The sequence below is a fragment of the Cuculus canorus genome, chromosome 3 (genome assembly GCF_017976375.1).
Source record: "Cuculus canorus isolate bCucCan1 chromosome 3, bCucCan1.pri, whole genome shotgun sequence".
NCBI lineage: Eukaryota > Metazoa > Chordata > Aves > Cuculiformes > Cuculidae > Cuculus > Cuculus canorus.
Genome location: NC_071403.1, coordinates 107,743,608 through 107,766,202, shown reverse-complemented (window position 1 = coordinate 107,766,202; position 22,595 = coordinate 107,743,608). Strand labels below are relative to the sequence as shown.

The following is a 22,595-nucleotide window of genomic DNA, read 5'->3' as shown; positions in this document are numbered from 1 at the left end:
TAGTGAGCACAGACTTACCAAGGACAAATAATGCCTAATCACCCTCTGTGATGAAATAACTGGCTTTGGATGAAGGTAGAGTGGTGGATATTTGACTTTTGCAAGGCTTTTGACCCAGTACTCTATAGTATCATTGTCAAATTGGAGAGAGATGGGCTGAAATGCAGGAGAATGACTGGTTATGCTGTTGGGCGTGAATGGAGTTTCATGATTCAAGTCTAACTGGCAGCTGGTTGCAACTGCTGTTCCTTAGAATTCAGTATTGAGTCTGCTACTGTTTAACATCATCATCAACAACCTGGATGATAGGACACAGAATGCACCCTCAGCAAATTTGTGGATTGTCCAAGTAATGGATGCTCTGGTGGGCAGTGCTGCCTTTCAGGGGAATCTTGAGTGGCAGGACTGAAGTTCAGCAAAGGCAAATGCAAGATCCTGCATTTGGGCTTGAATAACCCCGTTCAGTGGTTTAATCTTGAGGGGCTGACAGGATGGATGGCTGACATGCCAGATAATGAATTGATTGTGAATCTGTGGTGTGCCTGTGCCTGTGCAGTGCTGAAGGCTCTGGTCTGTATTGGAAGAGCATGACTGGTAGATTAAGGGATATGATTTTCCTTTCAACTTGAGCTTGTGAAGATGCATCTGGAGTAGAATGTAGTTTTTGTTGCTCTTCCTTCTCATCCTGAGTAAGAGATGCTGACAAACTGAAGTACAGTGGAGGTCCACTAAGCTGCTTAGGGAGATGAAGTATGTGACACGTGAGGAGAGGCTGAGAGAGCTAAACTTGTTTAGTCTGCAAAAGAGAGGTTAATGTCGGATAGAATAGCAATCGCCCTTCTTAAGGGGGATTTAAAGAGAAAACCATTCCAGTCTCTTCAGAAAGGCGTATGGTAGAAGGACAAGAGGCAATGGACACAACCTGCAGCGATGGAAATCCAGGTGGTATACGAGGAAAAAAAATTGTCACCATGGGAGCAGTGCCCAGGAATGTTGTGGCATCTCGATGCTTGGAGATAATAAAAACTGGACCAGCCCTGAACAACTGTCTCTTCTCTAGCTTTCAAGTTAGCCCTATTTTGAACAGGAGATTGGACTTGGATGACTTACAGGTGTCCCTTTCAACTTAAGTTTTTCTGAGATTCTCTGAGTTAATATACCTAAATCCTTCCTCTACTTGGCCTTTATTGAGCTTTAATAAAATTCATTCTTATTTCTTTTATTTCTGCTTCTGGTATGATGTTTTGGTTTCTGGTGTTTTACTTAGGCTTTTCATCAGCATATATTGTTAGTTTATTTCTACTTTATGTTAAAATATGCTTGATAAGGATATTAGCATCACTCTGAAAGCTGCTTTTACATTTCATAACCTCTTGCTTTTAACAGAGCATCTTCCCGTTCAATCATCCCTTTACCATTTGTTTAAAAATCTCACATTGGATGTACTGCTTCTGTCTTTACCAGCTTAATTAGTTTCCACGTGGCAACCTGGCAAATAGTTCATTGATATATGGTTAGCTTAGGTCTGCCATGTTTTCTTTTACTGAAAAGAAGTAAAGTAAAACCCAAAGAGTATTCTCTTACTAAAGAAAACTACCATCTTAGTCTGGCACAATATACTGTTGAGGAAAAAAGTGACTATTAGCTTTTGCCCGTTTTTTCACATAAAAACAGAGAGAGGATTTTGCTGGAGTTTGAGGAACCAGCACAGCTAAAAATGCAAGCTCTGTTCCTTCATATGAATTAATGGGATTGTTGTCTGTAGGCCCATTAAGTTGCATTTTTCAAATTAGTGAATGTGATAACACTAGCAATCATTTAAATTCATAGGAGCTCCATAGGGGTAGTTCTGGCCAGCTCTGACTTACTGAATCTCTGTTGCTGTTTAATGGGAGAAGGAAAGACTGCAGCTGGCCAAGCTGCCATTCAAGAGAGAGACTTTTTGAACTGCATGCTCTGAAATCATGAACTCGAACACAGAATCTTACAATGCTTTTCTGTTTTCTTATTTCATAATCAATCGAGGCTGAAATAAAATTTTGTCAGGGTGGAACATTTAAGAGTCATTAAATTAAAAGAAAAATTGTCACACCTATTTCTTTATCAGTCATTGCTGTTAATTTTACAATCAGTTTTAAAAGAAGCAAAGTAATCACTGTGGTTTTATTTTGTGTATTACTTTTTTCCTAGTTCTCAATGGATCTTTAATAAGTATTGTTGCATTCACAATACTGCTTAAGCATTTTAAACCCCTTTAAATCATTCTATGTAAAATATTTAGTTTGATATGAACCATGTTTGTCATATCTTCCTGTTGAAGTAACTTTGTTTTCTTGATTTTTTTTAACTTTTATTGAAAGAGTTCTTCAGGTACTCTTTGGTCTGTAATCTTTCCTAATTGACCCCTTAGACATTTCTTTCTTTTTTTACAGATGAAGATGATATCGAGGAAAAAGAAAATCCTCTTGCTTTAGGAGAAGGAGGTGAGAGTGGTGGTCTTGTGCCTGGAAAATCTCTAGTCTTTGCAGCCATGGAGTTGCTCATGTTTATCCTAGTACGGCACATGCCCCATCTGAGTTCAAAAGTGTCAGATTCTCCAAGTCACATTGCTGCCAAATCCCACCTCTCTGAGGAAAGTGCTCGTCTCGTGGCTGCCGCTGTTACTATACTGTCTGACCTGCCTTCTTTGTGTTCTCCAGCAGGTAAGCTATCATAACAAAACACATGTGAGTGGTGAATATATTTTCACAAGATACTTTAAGGGTCACCTACTGAAAAGTATGTTTAGATTGTAAAATAAATTAAGAATTCAGGCTTTTCCAATGAGCAATGTAAGGGAATTTATTTGAATTTAAATTTGCATGTGTGCTGCAAGTTTGCTGAGGAAATGAGGTCTCTATCACTATGTTTTTATTCTTGGTTTTTTTTCTCCTCCTTTTTTCATGATGTTGAAACCTTTTGGCCAATTTTTATCACATTCTAAATGAACATAGACATCTTGGAGATAATTAAATTCCTGAGAAGTTCATGAAAAGCAGCAACTGGATGAAAACAGAATCCTACTAAGGAAAAAACAGCACAATTCAGTTGTGGTACACTTGGTTTTGCAGCCGTTGACTGTCAGTCATCCCAAATGTTACTGTAAACTAAATGGAGCTTTCTTCTGCCCAGGGAGACTGTCACAAAGGATGTGTGTGAACTAGGGTAATTGCACTGAGCGGAGTTCAAGGGTAAAGGACAGAATTGCATGGAAAGCTGTGCTCTTTGAGTTTTACTTTTCAGTGAACAAATTGCTTAAGAGTTGTCTTGTGGGTCTCTGGGAAGTTTCACACAATAATGTAGATAAGACATTTTAGCAGTTGGTCTCATTTAATGAGATGCATGGTAAATAACATATTTGGACAAAGTTGTGCTCAAATTGCAGCAAGGGTCATCCTCAAACAGACAATTTGTATCTTCTGCTTCTTTAAAAAATAATAGATTTTGAGATGACCTGGAGTCTCTCACTGTTTTTATTTAATTCCTGATTCTCTTTGGTTTTGGGGGGGGGGAGGGGGGAGAAGGGTGGGGGTTGGGCAGGGCATTGGGGGACAGAAAGAGTAACAATACTACTTCTTTGTTGACCGGACTGAAGGCATGACTTCGAGCATTTGGCAAGTGACCGGTGAAAGTAGCTCTGAAACTATTGTTAGTGTACAGAGACTGATAAAGTTGGGGTTTTTTCCTCATCTAGAAGATGTAGCTGCCTGATAGCTGTAGGGAGGCAAGGATAGTACACGCACAAACATTTGTGTTAACTGAGACTTCGGATGTGAGGGAAATTGCAAAGAGAATCATCACTTTCTGTGACTGGTTTTTTCTTTATATTTATTTCTCTTTCTTTAAAATATGAGCATCTTGCAGTCGCCATTGAACAAGATCCTGGGTAATCTGATACAGAGGAACTGCTGCTTTGAAAAAGGGGGTTGGACTAGATGATCTCCAGCAATTTCTTCCAGTCATAAGTATTCTACTTTGTGTATTTATCCTCACAGCATTCTTGGAAGTAGGAAAATAGCAGGATTTGTGTTTCCACAGATGTGGGAAAAAGAGGCATAGAAACTTGACTGTCTGCAGTGGGCTATATATAGATATTACATGTCTAAACCCGATAGCATCCTTCTTTTAGTCCTGTGGAAACTTAAAGTCTACCTGTGTCATTGAAACTCCTTCTAATGGAATCGCAGAGTGGATTGAAAGGGGCCTTAAAGATCATCCAGTTCTACCCCCCTTGCCATGGGCAGAGACACCTTCCATAAATCAGGTTGCTCAAAGCCCCATCGAACCTGGCCTTGAACACTTCCAGGTATGGGGCATCTACAACTTCTCCAGGCAGCCTGAGATAAAGTTCCGTGTGTCTGAAGTCAGGTTATGTGTTACTTGACCAATATTTCTTGAGTATGCCTAGCCTGCATGTGGAGGACTGGTGACACAAAACACGTATATAGGTATGGATTTCTTCAGAAAAGCAATGCAGTAGGAGAAGTGTTGTTTTGTCTCTTTTGTAGAGTAGACAGATGGCTACAGCTTTTGCCAAGAATGTGAGACACCCAAGTAACTTCCTTACTTTGCTTGTGGGGCTTGTACCACGCACCAGCTTCCTTGGAAAGTGCCATAACTTCGTTTGGATACCTGTTTCCAGACCTGTTATTGTTGTTTATTTTATAGGACCCTAGAGATATGCAGATCCGGTTTTAAGATGTTTAACAATCTGTGTGTGTTTAATATGATAGATACCATGTATAGCATGCCGTGCAGGGCAAGACTTGAATAGCTGAGTCGTCATTGCTGAATTGACAGCAGCATTTTAAGTGTTGGCTTGTATGACTTGTATTAGATACACTTCGGTAGTACCGGTGAATTAATTTGGTGATAAAGTATGGAATGGCACATGTCACTTGTTACCTAAATTGCAGTTTATCTTGGTGTCTACTTTGCCTCCTAGCCATATATATACGTATTGGGAAAGCTGAAGAGATTATCTGTGACAGTTGTTGGAATTAACTTCAGAAATTCTATTGTCTTTTTTGTCCCTTTTTTCATTTTTTTTTAGGGTGTATGACAGTCTTACCCACAATCCTATTTCTGATTACAAGAGTATTGAAAGAAACAGCAGTTAAATCAGCAGATAATCAGGTCCCACCTCCAGTCAGTGCAGCCCTTCAAGGGATAAAAACTATTGTTACTCTTCCAACAGTCAAGACTGATAAAACTCAGAAACAATGGACAGCTCTTATCCGCAGCACTCTGGCATCTGTCTTGGAATACTCTCAGCCTGGTAAGTGATTTCCTGGTGTAGGAGAGTTAAAGAGAACTGAGTTTTGCTGTAATGAAAAGGCAAGTATTGTATCTGCCTGTAATTTAATGGGCTTCATGTCTGAGAGTTGGAGATTAAAACAGATGATGAATTGCTTGTAGAACTGATATGGGAGAAAGACCTGAGTGCATGCAGCATATAACTGTTTAGAGTTACTTAATCGGTTGCATTGAAGACAATGCACAGCATTGCCTTTAAGAAAAGGGATTTACATCTCAGGAGTTCCCATCCCAGATTTGTCTTTGTTGGTCTGTTTTCTTTAACAATACTGAATATAACCTCCAGTTAGAAACGTTGTCTTTTTTAGCTCATCTTGTAGCCTCCCCCAGGTCCTTTCCATAGGGTATTTTTCTTTACTAGTTCTGACTTCCCTCTTCCATTTTGAATCCCCTTACAATGTGATTATTTCATGCTTTAGATTTTCCTCAGGCTGACCTTAACAGTCTTCATAGTTTGAGCTATTGAGTTGTTTCTGGAACCTGGAAATCTGCCTTCTGATGTCAGTCGCTTTTTCTGACGTCTGCTGAATGTCTCACAAGTAAAATCTAAACAAGTTCCAAGCTGAATTCACTTTACTTCCTGGGCTAAGCCTCAGTTTCTGTGACTACTGGCAACTCTAGGCATGTTGGCAAGGCCCGAGCAAACTATCCCCACAATTCCTTTACTCTTTCCACAGAATACCTGCTAGCTAAAGAAAAGGAGGTTTTAGTTGCCAAAACACTGTTTGTAGAGGAACTGAAACTGTAATTCAGTACTGTGCGTGGACTCAACACCTTGAATTAAACCTCAAGAAAAATAACAATCGGTGTATCTTTTAAGTATTTGCTGACACGATTCCTATAGTCTTAATGACAGTGAGCATTAAAGTGAATGTGTGTGAAGACAGCAATGGATAATTGTGGCAAGATTCATCCTGGAGTAGAATATTCACAGTACTACTACAAGCTTTCAGTGGTGAGAAGAAAATCCTATCCCTGCCAAAAAAATCTGTTACCCACCAGCAGGATGTCTACTGTGTGTCTTTAAAGAACTGCAGACTACTTCTCTTGATTCACATTTGTACTTTGCTTTGTCCTTCTAAAAGCCGAAAGATATATGGTCTCAGCTGCATAGTTAGTAAAAGAGAGACACAAAGATTTGTCATTTGCATAATGGTAGTTCAGCCAAAAAACATCCCATTACATCCCCAAGGAGCCATTTATAGAGGCTGAAGAGAGGCTTGAATAGAGTTACTCATGTGAAAGATAGGGAGTGAGTAGGTAATTGCAAATGATCTTGAAAATGTCTGAAGGGAGGGATCGGTAGATTTGCATTAACCAAGTTAAACTTCTGATTTGATTTGTCACATCAGCTCTTGTCTTCCAGCCTTTTGTTACTGTGAAGGTTTCCCTGTCCCTCTTTCCAGAAATATTACTGATTTTTAAGCTTTTTTACGGACTTAAGAAATTTTTCTTGGTTCTTTGCAAGAGCATTTCCTTTTCCTTTCCATTCTTTTGTGGAGTGAGACACATCACACACAAGATTCTAAGCAAGGTCTACTGCGTATGATTTCAAGTTTCATAATTCAATAAAATTTAAACAAATTTTAAATTCATTATTAAAAAGAGAAAAGTTTGTCGCTTAAAGTATTTGGATTAGTTTTTTGAAGTGAGATTTCACATCACGGCTAAGACAATTGAGTAACTAGCTGACATCTGTAAAGGGCAGTCATACTGTTTTTCTTTTTGCTGATTATAAATCTGCTTGTTTATGCCTCTCCAGGGAGAGCAGAACCAATCTGGCCAGCAAAACCAGCAGAACTGTACATATATATATATATAAAAAAAAAATTTTTTTTTCCTGTTGATGTAAATTCATGAACGAGATCTGTGAAGACAGAGCTTATGCAGGGCAAAATGCTTATTGTTTCAAAAACAGGATAGGTTAAAATAAGACTGTTCTTACTGGTGACAGGTAGCTGTCAGAACAGGTAGTCTGTTATGTGAAACTTCATGTTAAGTAAAAGTTGTTGCTGCACTGGATATCAGTTTCTTATTCTGCTTATCAGCTGAAGAGATCTAAAAAAAATAGAAAGTATATTTTCAATTGCAATAGTATCTGACCCACGCATTTTTTTCGTCCTCTCTTGTTTATACACAAAACCCAAAACCTATGACTTGGTCAGAAAAAATGTGGGTGATGCTTGTTCCTTCATATTTAAGTTTCAGCAAGTTTGACTGACTTTATTAAAACAACTATTAGAATAGAGTTGTTCGCTTTTTGTCTAATGATAAAATGAACCTGTAATAAGTAGATGCATATTTACGTGCAGTTGCAAATAATTGTGGGTACATTTATTTCCTCTTTGTAAGTTTATCTGTGTTCACAGCCTCGTACTAAATAAATTCTAAACCATTTTTGGAGTATGCTAACAATGTGTTTGGTTTTGTTTTTCAGAAGCCTCTAAGCCTGTTCTTGATGAAGTCAGCATACTTACAGCTATTGCTGTCTTCCTTTGGTCAGCGAGCACTGAAATAATTGGAGTGCAGTCTTTACAAAATGGGTGTATGAGCAGATTTAAAAGTGCATTAAATTCCTGTGATCCTTGGGTAAGTTCATGTTATAGGGATGTGAATGATATATACCTGAGAAAATCTAGTTGTGATGTTTTTATCATATTTCCTGAATGCTTTTCAGTGCCTTTACTTCAGTGACAGCTACTGCTTGTCGAAATATCTACAATTTTCAACAATGCATTATAGAAACTCTTCAATGAGTAAAACAACCTAAACTAAGTGCTTCTGGATAATGTGTGTTCATGACCTTGTGCCAAGTTCTTGACTTGCAGCTTTTTAAAAGGAAAAAAAAATCTTCGATATGTGAAAATGAAATGGTTGCAAATCAAAGCAAATCAGAAGGTTGGTTACCAGAGAGTGGTGATGTTTCTATATTAATGCTGATCCGTTATCATACAAACTAAACTACTTTTTATGCGGGTAAATATGCAGCCCATGTTTCTTATGAATTTTATGTTTGTGCAGAATGTGTGATTATTTCACATGTTCACACAAAACTCAGTAGTGCAAAAATGTAACTTTTGTGGTCAACATCAGAACATCTACATATTATGAATTGTCTTGTCTCCTGATTCCACTTATGTCCTTTGGTTTGTCTTCTCTGTGTAAACATATGAACAGTGAGAGAAATACTCATTTGTCCACCACCCTCCTGGAAAGCTGTCAGGAAGCTGGAACTTAGTACTATTTTTGTAATTCAGAGAGAATGCTTTGACAGCAGCCAGATTGTGTCCACTCTCCTCGCTGATAGACAGAACATATACTCTGCAGTACTTGTGTGTCCACTCTAGTTTTTTTAAATATAAAACACTTGTTGGGATCAGTAACTAAACAGACATCTGTTTGTCATAAAAGCACTATACTGATTGTACAAAAATCATTGAACCAGTTATGGAAAAAAGTCTTCTGAAGAAATACCGCTGCCTCATAAGAAACACAGGAGTATTTTTGAAACCATTACCACCTGCAGAAGTCTGGAAGGCTGGGTATCATATATAGTAATAACCAGAAGGCTGCTGAGCTCAATTTCATTTTACCTCAACAAGGTAACTCCTTTGAGAAACCTTTGATGCTGGACGCTAATGGATAAGTTTTACATGAGAACGTGCCTTGCGTGCTTTGAACAAGCCCCGATTTTACCTCACAGGAGTTTTGTTAAACTTCTGTGGATGCAGAATAGTCAAAAGTTTTATATTATATAGATGGAACAAAAGAAGCTTGGTTGATATTCTGCTGTCAGATGCAGTTCTAAAACTCTTACTTAAGTTACGCGTGCATCTAAGAAAAGAGACTTTTACTCCTTATTTCGAAGACTGATAATCTTATGTGCTAATAAGGAGTAAAGTTTGAAGAACATAGACAGAAGGGGAAGGGATTTATTTGGAATGGTATGGAGAGTCAGAGGAATAATTTGTTGAAACAGGTCAAAGATAATGCTGATTAAGTCATTAGAAAAAATGTTCTTTTGTGGAGCTCTGGTATAAAGAATACAAATGGCATTAGAAGACACTATTACTTCAGGCCTTGAATATTTAATTCTATGGAAACTTGCAGCCATATACTAGTGAACCAACAGCAATCTGAGCTGCATAACTTTTAGTTTCTTACTGTGAGTTTTTATTATCTATAAACTTTTTATTCATTATTTTTATTTATACTTCTGTGTTTCCTGTCATCCCCAGATTTCCCTCACAGATCATTGTGTTCAGTAATACTTCCTCTAAAATATTTCTGTTCAGCATATGCTCATCCTTTTCAGACCTGAGTGCAGTTTGAAAGCATGTGCAATGTTTTATACTTGTATTTGTAGTGGAGTTTTACCTTTTCAAAAGTTTTGGGTTATTTGTGGGGAATTTTGGAGGAAAACCTTTGTATGCGCAAATAGAATGCGTTCATAAGTTCATCTAAATAAGATCATCAGTAAGTGATTGTCCCAAACCTTGACTTTAATAATGCCTGCTTTCCAGAAAAAAAAAGGGAGGAGGGAAAAAGAAAATATAAGGAAGACAGGGAGAGGGTTCTGTGTTCCAGCTGAGAGTATGGCTGCGTGTATACTGTTATGCTACTATCAGCACAAGATGGGGAATGAGAAGAGCGATGGATAGGCCCTGCTACTTTTGGCTACAGCCTTGGCTCGTGTTACGGCAATAAGATCACTTTGATATGAGTAATTTTTATGGGCTGGTTTAACCATCTGAGATGGGAATAGCATTTTGTGAGTTTGTAGGTACATCTGTTAGTGCTGGTAGTTCTGTGGCTTGAAGATACAGTTCTCTGTGGACCTGTGTGACTGACTTGTGAGACATGAACTATTCCTTTAATTTCTCCTATTATCACTGCTATTTGTTACCTGCCTGTTCTTTCTAATTAACCTTCCTTTTCTTGAAAACTGGACTGATGTTATTTTAGCAGATGGGCTGTGTTGCTGCTTTCCTCTTATTCAGTATGTTTCCTTCCCCTTTAGCCATATATTTTTTTTTTTTTCCTTTGGTATCACATGTATTTCATATACATAGATAACAGAGTTCATTAGAATTCCCAGGGTTAACAAATAACTTTCAGGACAATGTATTTATCTTGATTTGATTAGGTTCAAGCAAAGTGTTACCAGCTTCTCCTTTCTGTGTTCCAACACACCAATCGTGCCCTGTCAACTCCGTATATTCATTCATTGGCCCCTATCATGGTCGAGAAGTTGAAAGCTGTGGAAAGGAGCCGCCCAAAAAACAACCTTGAGCTGTTAGCAGTCCAGGAAGGAATTAAAGTCCTTGAAACATTGGTCGCTCTTGGTGAGGAGCAGAACAGTAAGTATTTAGTTTTTCTAGTGACACTTGTAATGCTGAAACAGAATATTCAACATCAGAAATATTGCAGTTAGGATCTTGATGGTGTAGTCACAAATAGACCATGCCTATGCAACACACTTTTATGATTCCACTGCCAGACCTTTGATATACGTGGACTGGTATAGAACAGACAGTATGATGTGCTGTAGCCTTTGCATTTCTAGTGATCGAAGGAAAAAATTTTGTTCTAAATGTGAACTGCAATAGTGAGTGTTATTTTATTCTGTTTGGAAATGAGTAGTTGATGCTGTTTAAATTTACTTTTTCCCATTGTTAACTTTTATTTATTTTTGCCGACTTATCACTTTTATCACATCGTTTCTACCAGCTCAGCAAGGTTTATCTAAAAAGCTCAAGAAATGTAATTGTACTGGTCAGGATATCTTGATTGTAGATGGAGTCTCCTGTTTGCTTCAGTAGATAGAATACAGTATTTATAGTTTTTCTTTAAGTTCAGATATTCTCTAACTTAAACAATGTGTTTTCTAAAGAGATACTCTGCAGACATTTGGCTTTGAATGCTGATAACGTTCATTGCAGAAACATTACTGTTGGTTTTGTTTGGGTTTGTTCCCCCCCTGCCCCATACTCCATACTTCACTGATGGTAAGACACTAAATGTGTACTTTTTTGAGACCTGTTCTGCTTCTGGCACAGTTGTTTGAAACATATGTAAAATGAGATGTAAAAAGCGATGGGGAAACAAAACATCTGATTTTTTGCTAATGCTGGCCGAAGACAATCACCTCATGAGTATTAATTCAGTAAGAACCTTTAAGGGAAAATCATTAATGCAAATCATTAATGCTCTTGATAACCTACAAAATTTTAGATACATGAATAACCATTTAAGTACTTTGAGCTTAAAATTTGCACCTAACAGGTTATGCATTTCAACAGCATACATGTATCGTTGCTAGCTACAAAATTAGGCTTACTGCTTAAGATTAGTTGCTTTTTTTTGTTCTGAAGATTAAGCTTTTTGATTCCTGTGCCATTTGGGGCTGTGGCCTTGTTAGGTCATGCTGTCACAACTATAGCGGCAATGCTAGTTTTTGGATTGAGATCTTCCAGAATGCAGTAACGTATCAGATAAGTATTATGCTCACTAGGGAGGCTGATACTTGGATTAAATTGAATAATGTTTTCTGTCTGCCTGAGCAGTGTTTTGAAATCCTTTAATATAACAGGCACTCTACATTTCACAATGTCTTATCAATGATCTCCAGTCAGATGGTGCAAAGGCTTCTATAAAGAAGTGTCAGAAACAAAATAACTGAGGAACAATAATGCAAGTCTGAAATACAGTCCTGCTAAGAAAGATTTGAGTGACTTAAGGACAGGAAGCCATCTACGTTTCAGTTGTTATTTATTCGATAATTTTTTATTGCAGTGTTTATTGTCAATTCTGAAAACAAAATTATCCTTATCAGTCCATTAACTGATAAAATTAATTTTCTTTTGTTTTCTTCTCTGATACAGTCATTACATTGTTTTTTTTTCCTTTCACTTTTAGGAGTCCAGTTGCTTGCCCTTCTTGTTCCAACTCTGATCTCCTATTTACTGAATGAAAATGCCTTTGCTTCTGCATCTACAACATCTAAAGATCTTCACGAATTTGCACTTCAGACTCTAATGCACATTGGTCCACTTTACCCACATGCTTTCAAGACAGTAATGGGAGCTGCTCCTGAATTAAAGACACGTCTAGAAACTGCAGTCCGAGCAAGTCAGGCCAGCAAAGCCAAAGCAGCTGCTAGGCAACCACCACCCACAGTACATTCCACCCCAACAATTAAACTGAAAACTAGCTTTTTTTGAATTACTTTTATTATTTTTGGACCTTTAAGTAGTCGGAAGAATTACATTATTCTTAATGTGTTACTGCATATATGTCTGTAATTTTGTGTGATTTGTATGTTAAAGGCTGTCTAATAGAGCTTTATGTAATTACTTGAAATCCATGCGTTACAAGGGAAGTGGTGTTATTTGTATACATTTTTAGGCAATTGAATGTGATCATATTTATGAATTTGTGTTATAAATTATCCACCAAAAAATCTTATTCTCTGACTAAATAGTTTTATTTAAAAGCTACCCCAAACCTCTGAGTGGTTTTTGAAATCTGGTGATTGTTATCCTATTAGTGTGCCAACACACTAACTTCTGAGTGGGGAAGGAGGGAAGAGGGGAAACTTGTGAAGTACTTAGCATGTACTGTGCAAAATTTCAAGTGTAGAATTACAAAAGATTCCCTTCTAAAAACAAACTAGGGAAGGGGATTGTCAGACCTTATAGATCATTTCAGCTTGCATGAAAAAGAACAAAGAATTGAAAATTTTCACCTTTTCTCAAGTCGAATGATCAAGCATGCTGTCTTAATGAGTTGTCTTTATTTATATGGTGTATATTGCTTTCAGATCCTTTTCCATACTTGAAAATTAATAAAGAATGCAAAGAATCTAGTCCCCTATTTCTTCTAAGATAGATTTTGAAGAATGCATTGGAAAAGGAGTTTATAAAGAGAGCTGCCTACTATCTGCATTTTTGTAGGTGTGATTTTGGCCCTTGTGAGATGCTGTGTGTTAGCAATCTTCCAATCCTCCAGACGCTGTTTGAATATGATGATTCAATGCTCTGCTCTTTGTCTAGGCTCCTAGGTACCTAGCCTTCCTGCAGGTTTTAGTCTCAGTGGACACAAGATGTATCTTATGTATAGTCCTTGATAAAGTTTGCAGAGTCAAATTATTTGAGCGCTTTGCACCTGTACTGACTAAGGGAACAAGAACACGGGCAAGAGCCAGGCTCCTCCAGTTTCTCCTTCCCCTACTGGGCTTTTCTTTTTTGAAAAGGATGTGGCTCCCCTCACGTCTGAGCAAGCCTGGTCTGCAGATTTTGGAGCTTAGAACTCAAATGCTGTGCTAACCTTACAGCACAGAGCCAGTCACTACCAATGTCTGTCCATCCACCAGATCTCATCTTTCCTAGTGACAGAAGTGCAGAACCATGTGTTTTCTTGTGTGTATGAGACTGATTTACATGATTCTTGTGACACTGCTGTTGAATTTATGGGCTTCTATAGGGATCTTTCTATACATTTTGCTTTATAGAGAGAAGCCACATGACTAGAAGCCTTGGCAAGGCCTGTTGATTTTCATCTCTGATGCTTTTATGGATACTCTGGAAAAACTGCATATTTCAGAGGCTGCTACTTCAACGCAATATAAAAAAGGGATAGTAAGTCGAATTGAATATGATTGATGGTTGAAATATTTGTAGATCATTATTCTTGCGTAGTTGCTGGCCTAGTCTCTCTTTTCCCATAAGAAAAATCTGATATAACCCTTTGAGTACCTATGCAAAATGAGGACAAGACAATGCTCTTTTCCCCTATTGAGTTTGGTGTGTGCGAAATATTTAGCATAAAATTGGAAAAGTTTTTATTTCACAGAGAATATTCTAATTCTAAAGTGAGGACACAACTAGTGGTCCATACTCTAATCTTTCAAATTTTTTTTAATAGAGATGTTAGCTTCCTGTCTTGTTCCATTGTTCTGCAGGAGTAAAGATACGTGCACAAGTAAAACCAATATGTTGGACATGAGGAGGGAAGTAATTTCACAACTTTTTTCATCTTTGTATATGTAGTGGGAATTAAATTAAAATATATTGCTTTCTAATAACTGTTTCCAGCATTACAAAGCTGTTTTGCTCAGAAGTTCTGAACTTGTTTAATATTTGAGAGGAAGTATTGAAGAAACTCAGTACAAAATTGAATGCAAAAATTTTGCAAGTAAAACTAAGAAAATAACTTTATAACCTGTTTTAGATCCCCCCTAGCTAGTCTAGTAATTAATGGCTTTGATGTTTGCTGGAAAGCTTTTGTCTATAATCAGGTTTTATTTACCTTAATTTTTATCTCAGCAGCCTTATGTTTTGGTTGGACTTTAGTTTACAAGATCTCTGAAAACTCAGAAAATTGAGGGAGGGAAGTGTAGAAATCAAACAAAACTCAGAAGTCTGTAGAAAAATAGAAAAAAGGTAGTGGAAAAGAAAATGTCACTAGTCGGACATAGAAGGATAGAGAAGGGAGAGGTTTTTCTTTGTATACTGTGTGACTATATACAATGTGCATAACTTTCATTTGTATACATTCTTCCCCAGTTTTTAGTCCTCCTTCACTTCTTTGCTTGCTCCTGAAACTAACGGTATAACCATGTGGTTATGTAATATTTTGGCATCAAATTTCATTTGATTAAAAAACACAAAATAACTTGAAATGCCTATAGTGCTTATCGTTCTTTGTCACCCTCCTTTTCATCTTTTTCTGTCAGTGTTTAGTGTGCTTTTTCGTGTAGCTGCTTTGCTCCGTTTCCCCTTCACGTCTTTCCTCTTTCTGCTGTTTCCTTCCTTTCCGTGTGAGCCTTGTTGTTATACCACAGTTCCTTGCTGAGGTTCCCCAGAGCATGCTGCCTCTTCTGTGCTTTTGCTCCTGTTCCCCTCTGCTCTCTGGTGTTTCAATAAGCTTCCTTAGTTGTCTTTGCCTCTTTAAAGCGTGAACAGGTCCTCCAGCAGCCACAACACTAATTTCCAAGGGAAGGGTTATCGAAGCAGCCGAGTATGGTTTTGGAACAGCCAGAAGGAAGCAGGAAGTGTTGCTTGAGCAAGCAGTGGGGCACTCTGGTGTGCCCAGGGCACGGTGAGGGACAGTGGGACCCATTCTTGGCACCACAGTGACCCTACCACAGCAGCCTCAGTGGCTGCATGCTGTCCATCACACGCTGCTAGCACTTAGCCCTGCTGTATAGCCTACAGGTTATGTGTATTTGTCTTCATCAAGCCACCAGTATGAGAAAGTATGTAGCATAGCCTAACCTTTTATCTTCGTGTGTGGCTCTGGGAGAAGTGAGTGAGAGCAGTGCCGGTGGCAGCTTGTGCCCTCAGTCCAGGGCTTCACCTCCAATCTCTAAGTATTTTATTTTCCCTTTCTTTGCAGCATGGTAATTCCTGAAAAATGCTGTTTTGCTCTCCGTTTCATCCTATCGTGAGATGGATTTATAGTGTTTAGTGCTTTGACACTGAACACAGCTCAGAACAGGGCTGAAACAGAAATGCTGAGGGTGAAAGGGCAGAGCTTGACCCAAGTCTGTGTGACTCCTCTGAGACACCAGCCTTTTTTCATGTCCTGGGCATAGCCTGTGAGTCTGCCAAAACCATTTAAATCCTGATCTGGGTGGAGATTGTGATTAATCCATGCTCTCACTGCTGCTCAGAGCTGCCCTGCCCCTCCTGCCGTGTGTTTGTGGGGCAGGAGTCGGGGTGGCTCCCCATGGTCTCTGTCCCCCTCCCATCCCTCAGGACCTAGGAGTTTGTTGCCCCCTGCTCCCTGCCGTGGCTTGCTGGTGTCTACTCCAGGATGGCAGAGGGTAGGAGTGAGGCTCGCTCACTGCAACACCCTTCCTCGAAATAAGGGCAGTGCAGAGGAGAAAAAAGGTGATTGGGGAAATCTTCCCTCCAACTGTATCCTAGGCCACATAGACCATATAGCAACCTTCCAGTGCCTGAAGGGGGCTACAAGAAAGCTGGTGAGGGACTGTTCACAAGGGCATGTAGAGACAGGACAAAAGGAAATGTCTACAAATTGGCAGGGGGAAGATTTAGATTAGACATTGGGATTAAATTCTTCACTGTGAGGGTAGTGAGGCACTGGCACAGGTTGCCCAGGGAATCAGAATCATAGACTCATAGAATAGTTAGAGTTGGAAGAGACCTTAAAGATCATCTAGTTCCAACCCCCCTGCCATGGAATCACTAGATCAGGCTGCCCAAGATCCCATCCAACGTGGCCTTGAACACCTCCAGGGATGGGGCAGCCACAACTTCCCTGAGCAACCTGTGCCAGTGCCTCACCACTCTCACAGTCTAAATCTGCCCCTCTCCAGTTTATACCCGTTTCCTCTCGTCCTATCCCCTCACGCCTTTGTGACCAGCCCCTCTCCAGCTTTCCTGTAGGCCCCCTTCAGGTACTGGAAAGTCGCTATAAGATCTCCTCAGAGCTTCCTCTTTTCCAGGCTGAACGAGCCCAACTCAGGAAATCCAAGGCCAGGTTGGGTGGGGCCTTGGGCAGCCTGGTCTGGTGGGAGGTGTGGTGGTTTGGGGGTTGGAACTGGATGACCTTTAAGGTCCTTTCCCATTCAAACTGTTCTATGACCCCCCCCGCAGCAGAACTACACTTCCCAGAATGCCTCTGGCGCGGGGGCGAACCGCGGCCCGGAAGTGTCCCCGCGGGGCCGCCGTAGCCTCGGCGGGGGCGGCTGTCAGGCGGTGACGGCGGGCGGGACGCGCCCAGGTTGCTGCTTCTGCCGGGACGCGGCGGGGAGCGGGCGGCGAGCGCGGCGGACCCAGCCCGGCCATGGACGAGCAAGCCGGGCCCGGCGTTTTCTTCAGCAACAACAACAATAACAACGCTCTCCTCCTGTCCCCGCCGGCGCTGGAGCCCGGCGAGGCGGCGGCGGCAGCGGCGGCGGCGGCGGCTGCAGCGGGAGGAGGAGGCGGAGGAGGAGCGGGAGGAGTCTCGGCACCCGGAGCCGCCGCTCCAGTGTCGGCTTCCCGGGCTCAGTACAGCGTGCCGGGCATCCTGCATTTCCTGCAGCACGAGTGGGGCCGCTTCGAGGCGGAGCGCGCCGAGTGGGAGGCGGAGCGGGCGGAGCTGCAGGTAAAACGCGGCGCCTCCTTCCCAAAACCCATCCTGGGGCGGCCGCTGCCCTCCGCGGGGGGCGCAGGGACGGGTTTTTCCGTCCCTGCGCCCCCCGCGGAGGGCAGCGACCGCCCCGAGCCTCGCAGCCCCTGTTAGGCCGGGCCCTCGGTGCCGAGTCGCGGTTGCGGTCATTAATAGGCTGATGGGGATCTCGCGGTTAAAGAACTGGTGGCCCCGGCGCCTTTGGTGTCAGGTGCTTGGGCGGTGGGCGCGTTGCGTTACCTCCTGTTCACGTTCGAGGATGCGGCAGTTCTTGTTGTTGTTCCTCTTCGGCTTTGTTTACGAGGAAATCCCTGTTGTAAACCTCAACGCTGTCCACATCGCCAGCAGCCCGCTGTTTGGCTCTTAGTGGGCCACGTTGGAGACTGAAAAGTGTCTACTCGGCTTCTTTTTCTTTGTCTCCTGCTTCCTGTCCATCTCCTCCCTTCCCCCCCCCCCCCCCCCATGTGTTTCCTTGAAAGTATTGTCTTTGTCAAAGAGAGTCTTGAGCCTGTTTAGCAATGCAAACCACCTTTATGGTTTTGTGTGCGGCGGTTTGTGGTTTTGTTATTTTGTTATTTATTTTTTTTTTAATTAGTAAGGAAGTAATCTTTTTAATTGCACTTTGTATGGTAACATCAAACAGAGGAGTGTGACAGACGTGACATTCTTTGGTGATGGTTCCCTTATAGGAATTTAAAGGAAGTGGTCATAAGGATAAAAGAGTAATTTTTATTTTAACTTCAATGATTCAATGAAAAATTTATTAGTAAATGAATCATATTTCTGTTAACTATATCAAGTAAATGCTATGTAGAAAATATTGTGTACTACATAGAAAGCTTAGCTATAGCTAAGAAAACATCATCATATGTCACATTTCCACTGCAGTTCCATAAATATCTTGACTTTTTTTTTCATAGCTGATATAGGTCTCAAAAATTGCTTTGGAGAAAAGAAATTTGTTTTACTGGACCTAAGAAATTCTGCCAGTGTGTTAATAGTAATAACACTTTGCATATTTGTAATGCCCTTCAGTAGAGGCTAGCATGCTATTCCTCCTCTCCCTTCCTTCTCCAAGTATCCCTCAAAATCTTGGTAAGCCTAATGGATGGGAGAGGAGGAAAGAAGAAGAGTATTTAAACTATTTGCCAAAGTCGTGGATTGTTAGTGGCAGAACTGGGAATATAACCTGATTACAAGTTGTTTGCTTGAATGCCTTTGGCTCTTGCCGGAACATTTCAGTAAAGTTATAATTAGCTGTGGCTGGCATTGCCAGGAGCAGTAGCAGCATTTATCTGCTGCGGAGTCATGTTCAGAAAGGTGCAAAATTCTTGGCCGACTCTGTAGTCATCAGGCGTTAACGTCTGCTGTGACCATTTGCAGTTGAATGTTCTTTGATCCATGTGAGAGATTTGTGTGAGGGGTTCAAGCAGCTACAGGATGCTTTGTACATGTACAGCTGAAGGATGAGCAGCGTTAATTAAAAACTAGTTTTGTGCTCCTTCTGAAGCCTTTTTTTGGCCTATATATTTGGAAGTGTTTAACAAAATAATGGAAATATGAGGTCGGGCAGTTTCTCTCTCTTGAGATGAAAGATACAGTGCTCCTGGTTGTACTTCACTAGTCTTCCATCCAATGTAAATTTAAATGTTATATTATCCACTGTCTTGGGAGGCTGTGTAGCAGAGGACCTATTTTGTATATTTATCTTAGTATTCCATAAATTTTTATCTGCAGTTCATCTTGTCTTTTAGAGGTAGATGTTTTATCTCCAGTTTCTTACATGCAAAGATATTTAAATACTTCAAATGCTTTATGCCACAGTGTTACCATGCTTGGCTTCTGCTCTGTAGTGGTTGATAAGTTAAGCTATTGTCTCTTTCTTTCTTTGTCTGTATGTCTGTCTCTCTCTCTCCAAAAAACACTCTCTATGACAGTCCCACTGTGATTACCTGTCTTCCTTTTCTTCCCCTCTGGGCTTGTTTTTATTTTATCATTTTTTCTTCTTTCTAATTAATCATGTGGGACTAAATGTGATGTTCAGGTAGAGTACCTTTCTGATGCGTTATGTGGTGCTTGTTCAGGTGACACATATCTTAGTTTATAACATACATGAATTGGCAGGCAGGGCAGCTTACTCTGTTCTTAGCTGCTGGTTTAGTACTGCCTTCCCAAGGTTTTTCTTCCTATCAAATGCCTGTGTTTTGCTTTCCTTGGCAAATATCCATGTTTACTCTGATTTTCTAAGTATTTTTCTTGAGTCTTTTAAAGTCATTATCGCCTCTATTATATAATCTTCCTCATTCAGGACAAAAGGGGACTTCAACATATACGTCTATGCAAGTATCATTAATAAGCTGTGCATTTTAAATCAGAATGAAGACAAATTCATACAGAGTTCTAGATGCTTATCTGCTAATTACATATTTCATTTTTAATGCTTGATTTCTGTTTATGGTACTTTGACATCTGCAGATTGAAAAATTATCATAAGAATAAACTTTCGTGATGTTCTGTGAACTAATTCACTGGAATAAGTACTGATGCTATTAATCCTCAGTTTATTATTCATAAACTATATTTTATGGTATTATTTATTTTCGTATCTTTTCAGAAATAAGTAGTTTTCATTTTCTTGGGTTCTTCTAGTAGCTGCTAGAGAGATTTGACAAGAAAGGGTTTTCTGTTCTGAATAAGTTTTGAACTATGATTTTTTTTCATTCTGTGTTTTTCTGGACTGTGTTTCTGAGGCATTTCAGAGTTGCCATTATGTATTGGACAAGCCCATCCCAATATACCCAGGAGTTTGATCAAATGCATATGCAAGGCACTGAAACTCATATCTTCACTTGAAGCAAGCAGGGTTTAAAATACCTTCCAGGTTGGTCTCTTGCCTTGACCATAACATCTTCTGACTGGTTGGGGGTGATTCTTTGTTGCGGGTGTTATTTCCCTTTTAATTGGCCATCTGCCGCCCTTGGGAGAGAGCTGTGGGGGCTCTGCCCCAGCAGCTGGGATCCCCACAGCGCCAAGCACTGCTGATGCACTTCCTTGTCCCAGCAAGGTCCCAAATTGTTGAGTTCTGCTTCTCCTGAGCCGGATGAGCTTGGAAGGCAAATGTGTGTATGCTTTTTGTTTTGGTTTTTGTTTTGTTTTTTTTTTTTTAGTTTTTGTATGGTTTTTGTTTTGACTATAAATTTTGTCTTTGCAAGCTATGCATATGTTGCTGTGGAAAGTTTTGCTTCTGACAAACACTTTTCTGGCAAAAAATGCTGATTGGCAGACTTTGGCACTTTCCCGAATTTCACAAATGTTCTAAATTGCAACAAACTGCTGTGCTGTGTGTAAAAGCGTGTATGGGCACCCTGTACCCTGCTAAGGAATCTTCTAGCTCTTGACCTCTTCACTACTAAAGTTTTTGTTTCTTTTAACTGATAACTGTTTCTTAAGAGTAGAAGATTGGTTTGGAGTAGTGGGATCTGATGAGGTTACATTAAAATTATTTTTCTTGGGTAAACTTTCCTTTGAAAAGGTTTGAAAGGAAATCGTGGGGAATGGGTGGATACAATGTACTTGGCTTTCCGCAACTTTGTTAACAATATTCGGTGTCAGACGGTGCCAAAAGAAAAAACAACAACAAAACCATGAAATGATAGGGAAAGAGTTAATGAGATGAGATGAGATCAAGTGTGTTTAAATGGTAGCAAACAACTGTAATAAAAGGAATGTGATAGAAATAATATGAGGTGAGTTATGGGAGTCTGATTTAAAAATGCTGTCTCTCTGGAGGGTGTGGGGAGTGGAGGTTGTGAATGATAATCTTCCCCCTTGCTGCTGCTTTTCTGAGGCAAGAGGCAGGCAATGAAACCAGTCAGGCTGTGTAGTAAGATTGTGTCCTTGGAGATAGACGAGTTAAAGTAATAAGGAGAAGGGGCAAATAAGACAGATGGCTGTCTCTATTTATAGTGTGGTTTAGGACATTTGTTACTTGATTCAGAAATAGTTGATATTTACAGTTTGTTGGCTTTTAGATAATGGTCCTCTTACTGAATTAATTTTCTAGTTAAAGTCATTTTGATAGCTGGATAACCTGCAAGTATTGTTGAGAGAGAAACAAATGAGTTGATGAAATCAGTTATTAAGTTAATGGAAAACTTCTAAAGATTCAGTTTGACCAATAAATAGAAGATATAGTTTGAAGAAGTTTCGTATAAGATTTTCAAATAAGATGATGTGGGTCAAATGTCTGAGATTCCTTGTGAAAGTTGAGTTGCCAGAAGTGCTGTAGAGGTCTTTGATAAAATATTTTTTGTCACGAGGCAGATATTGCAAAGAAAACAGTGATTAATGTTAAATTCCTCTCCACCCGGAAGGATACAACTTTATTGTTTTAAATACATCAGATAAATCAAGAGAAAGGCAGAAGAAAATAAGATGTGGTCTCGATACTGAGGGATGTTTAGTTGGGGAAAGATGATGCTAAATGGGTCTCAATGACTGCCAGGTACCCTTTCGTTGCTAAGTTTTTTTTAGTAAACTTTCTAGTTGCCAAATTCATGTGAAGCAAAGAAGAGAAGCTTCTGTACTCTCTTTTGCTGTTTGCTTATAATGCATGATTGCCAGCTCATCCGAATATACCCATTGATATGCTGTCATGGCTTCTTTTATTTAAGCCAGGAGGACTAGTGGGAGTAAATGTTCAGTGACAAAAGAGCTGCCTTATAGATATTTGTAGCTTTTGTAGAGAAGTAGAATGTAAATGGAAACTGATGAGACTGGTTCTTTGCAGGTCTGTATCTGGTTTTGTAGTCCTTTGTTTTTTATTTTTTTAATTGCATAAATGATCTGAGCATTTCCCAACATCATATTTCCCATTCTTCTCAAATCCACTAAACCTGTAATTTAGCTTAAGTGTAATGAAAATGTATTTCTTAAATGGGCCTAATTTTTTTAGGAAAGTGCTGCTGTAAATATTGAGGTGACATGAAAAGACCAAGTTTTGCAATGTTGCATGGTCTCCAAGTAGTCTTTAAAGCTTACAAATGCTTTTCATGGGAAGTTATACTTAAAAAAAGAGGATTGTCTGTTTTTAATTATTT

General features: G+C 39.8%; 2 protein-coding genes across 7 annotated transcripts in view; both read left to right on the top strand.

Annotated features, from left to right (window-relative positions):
* Positions 1–15,014, top strand: part of HEATR5B (HEAT repeat containing 5B) — a 60,544-nt gene extending 45,530 nt beyond the window's left edge. Inside the window, exons 32-36 of the mRNA XM_054062099.1 lie at positions 2,433–2,702; positions 5,093–5,317; positions 7,793–7,944; positions 10,502–10,715; positions 12,274–15,014. Of these exons, the coding sequence (XP_053918074.1) occupies positions 2,433–2,702; positions 5,093–5,317; positions 7,793–7,944; positions 10,502–10,715; positions 12,274–12,578 (1,166 nt within the window). The 3' untranslated portion in view covers positions 12,579–15,014. The remainder of the gene's footprint in view (positions 1–2,432; positions 2,703–5,092; positions 5,318–7,792; positions 7,945–10,501; positions 10,716–12,273) is intronic.
* A 2,058-nt stretch (positions 15,015–17,072) lies between these two features.
* The window catches only part of STRN (striatin), a 72,100-nt gene continuing 66,577 nt past the window's right edge, over positions 17,073–22,595 (top strand). For 2 of the 6 annotated variants that reach the window (XM_054063562.1, XM_054063561.1), the window contains exon 1: positions 17,075–17,472. In XM_054063562.1, coding sequence (XP_053919537.1) covers positions 17,170–17,472 — 303 coding nt within the window. In that variant the 5' untranslated portion in view covers positions 17,075–17,169. Of the gene's footprint in view, positions 17,473–17,641; positions 17,708–19,579; positions 20,378–22,595 lie in introns of those variants that run through there. The other 4 variants (XM_054063560.1, XM_054063559.1, XM_054063563.1 and 1 more) reach the window with 4 other exon arrangements.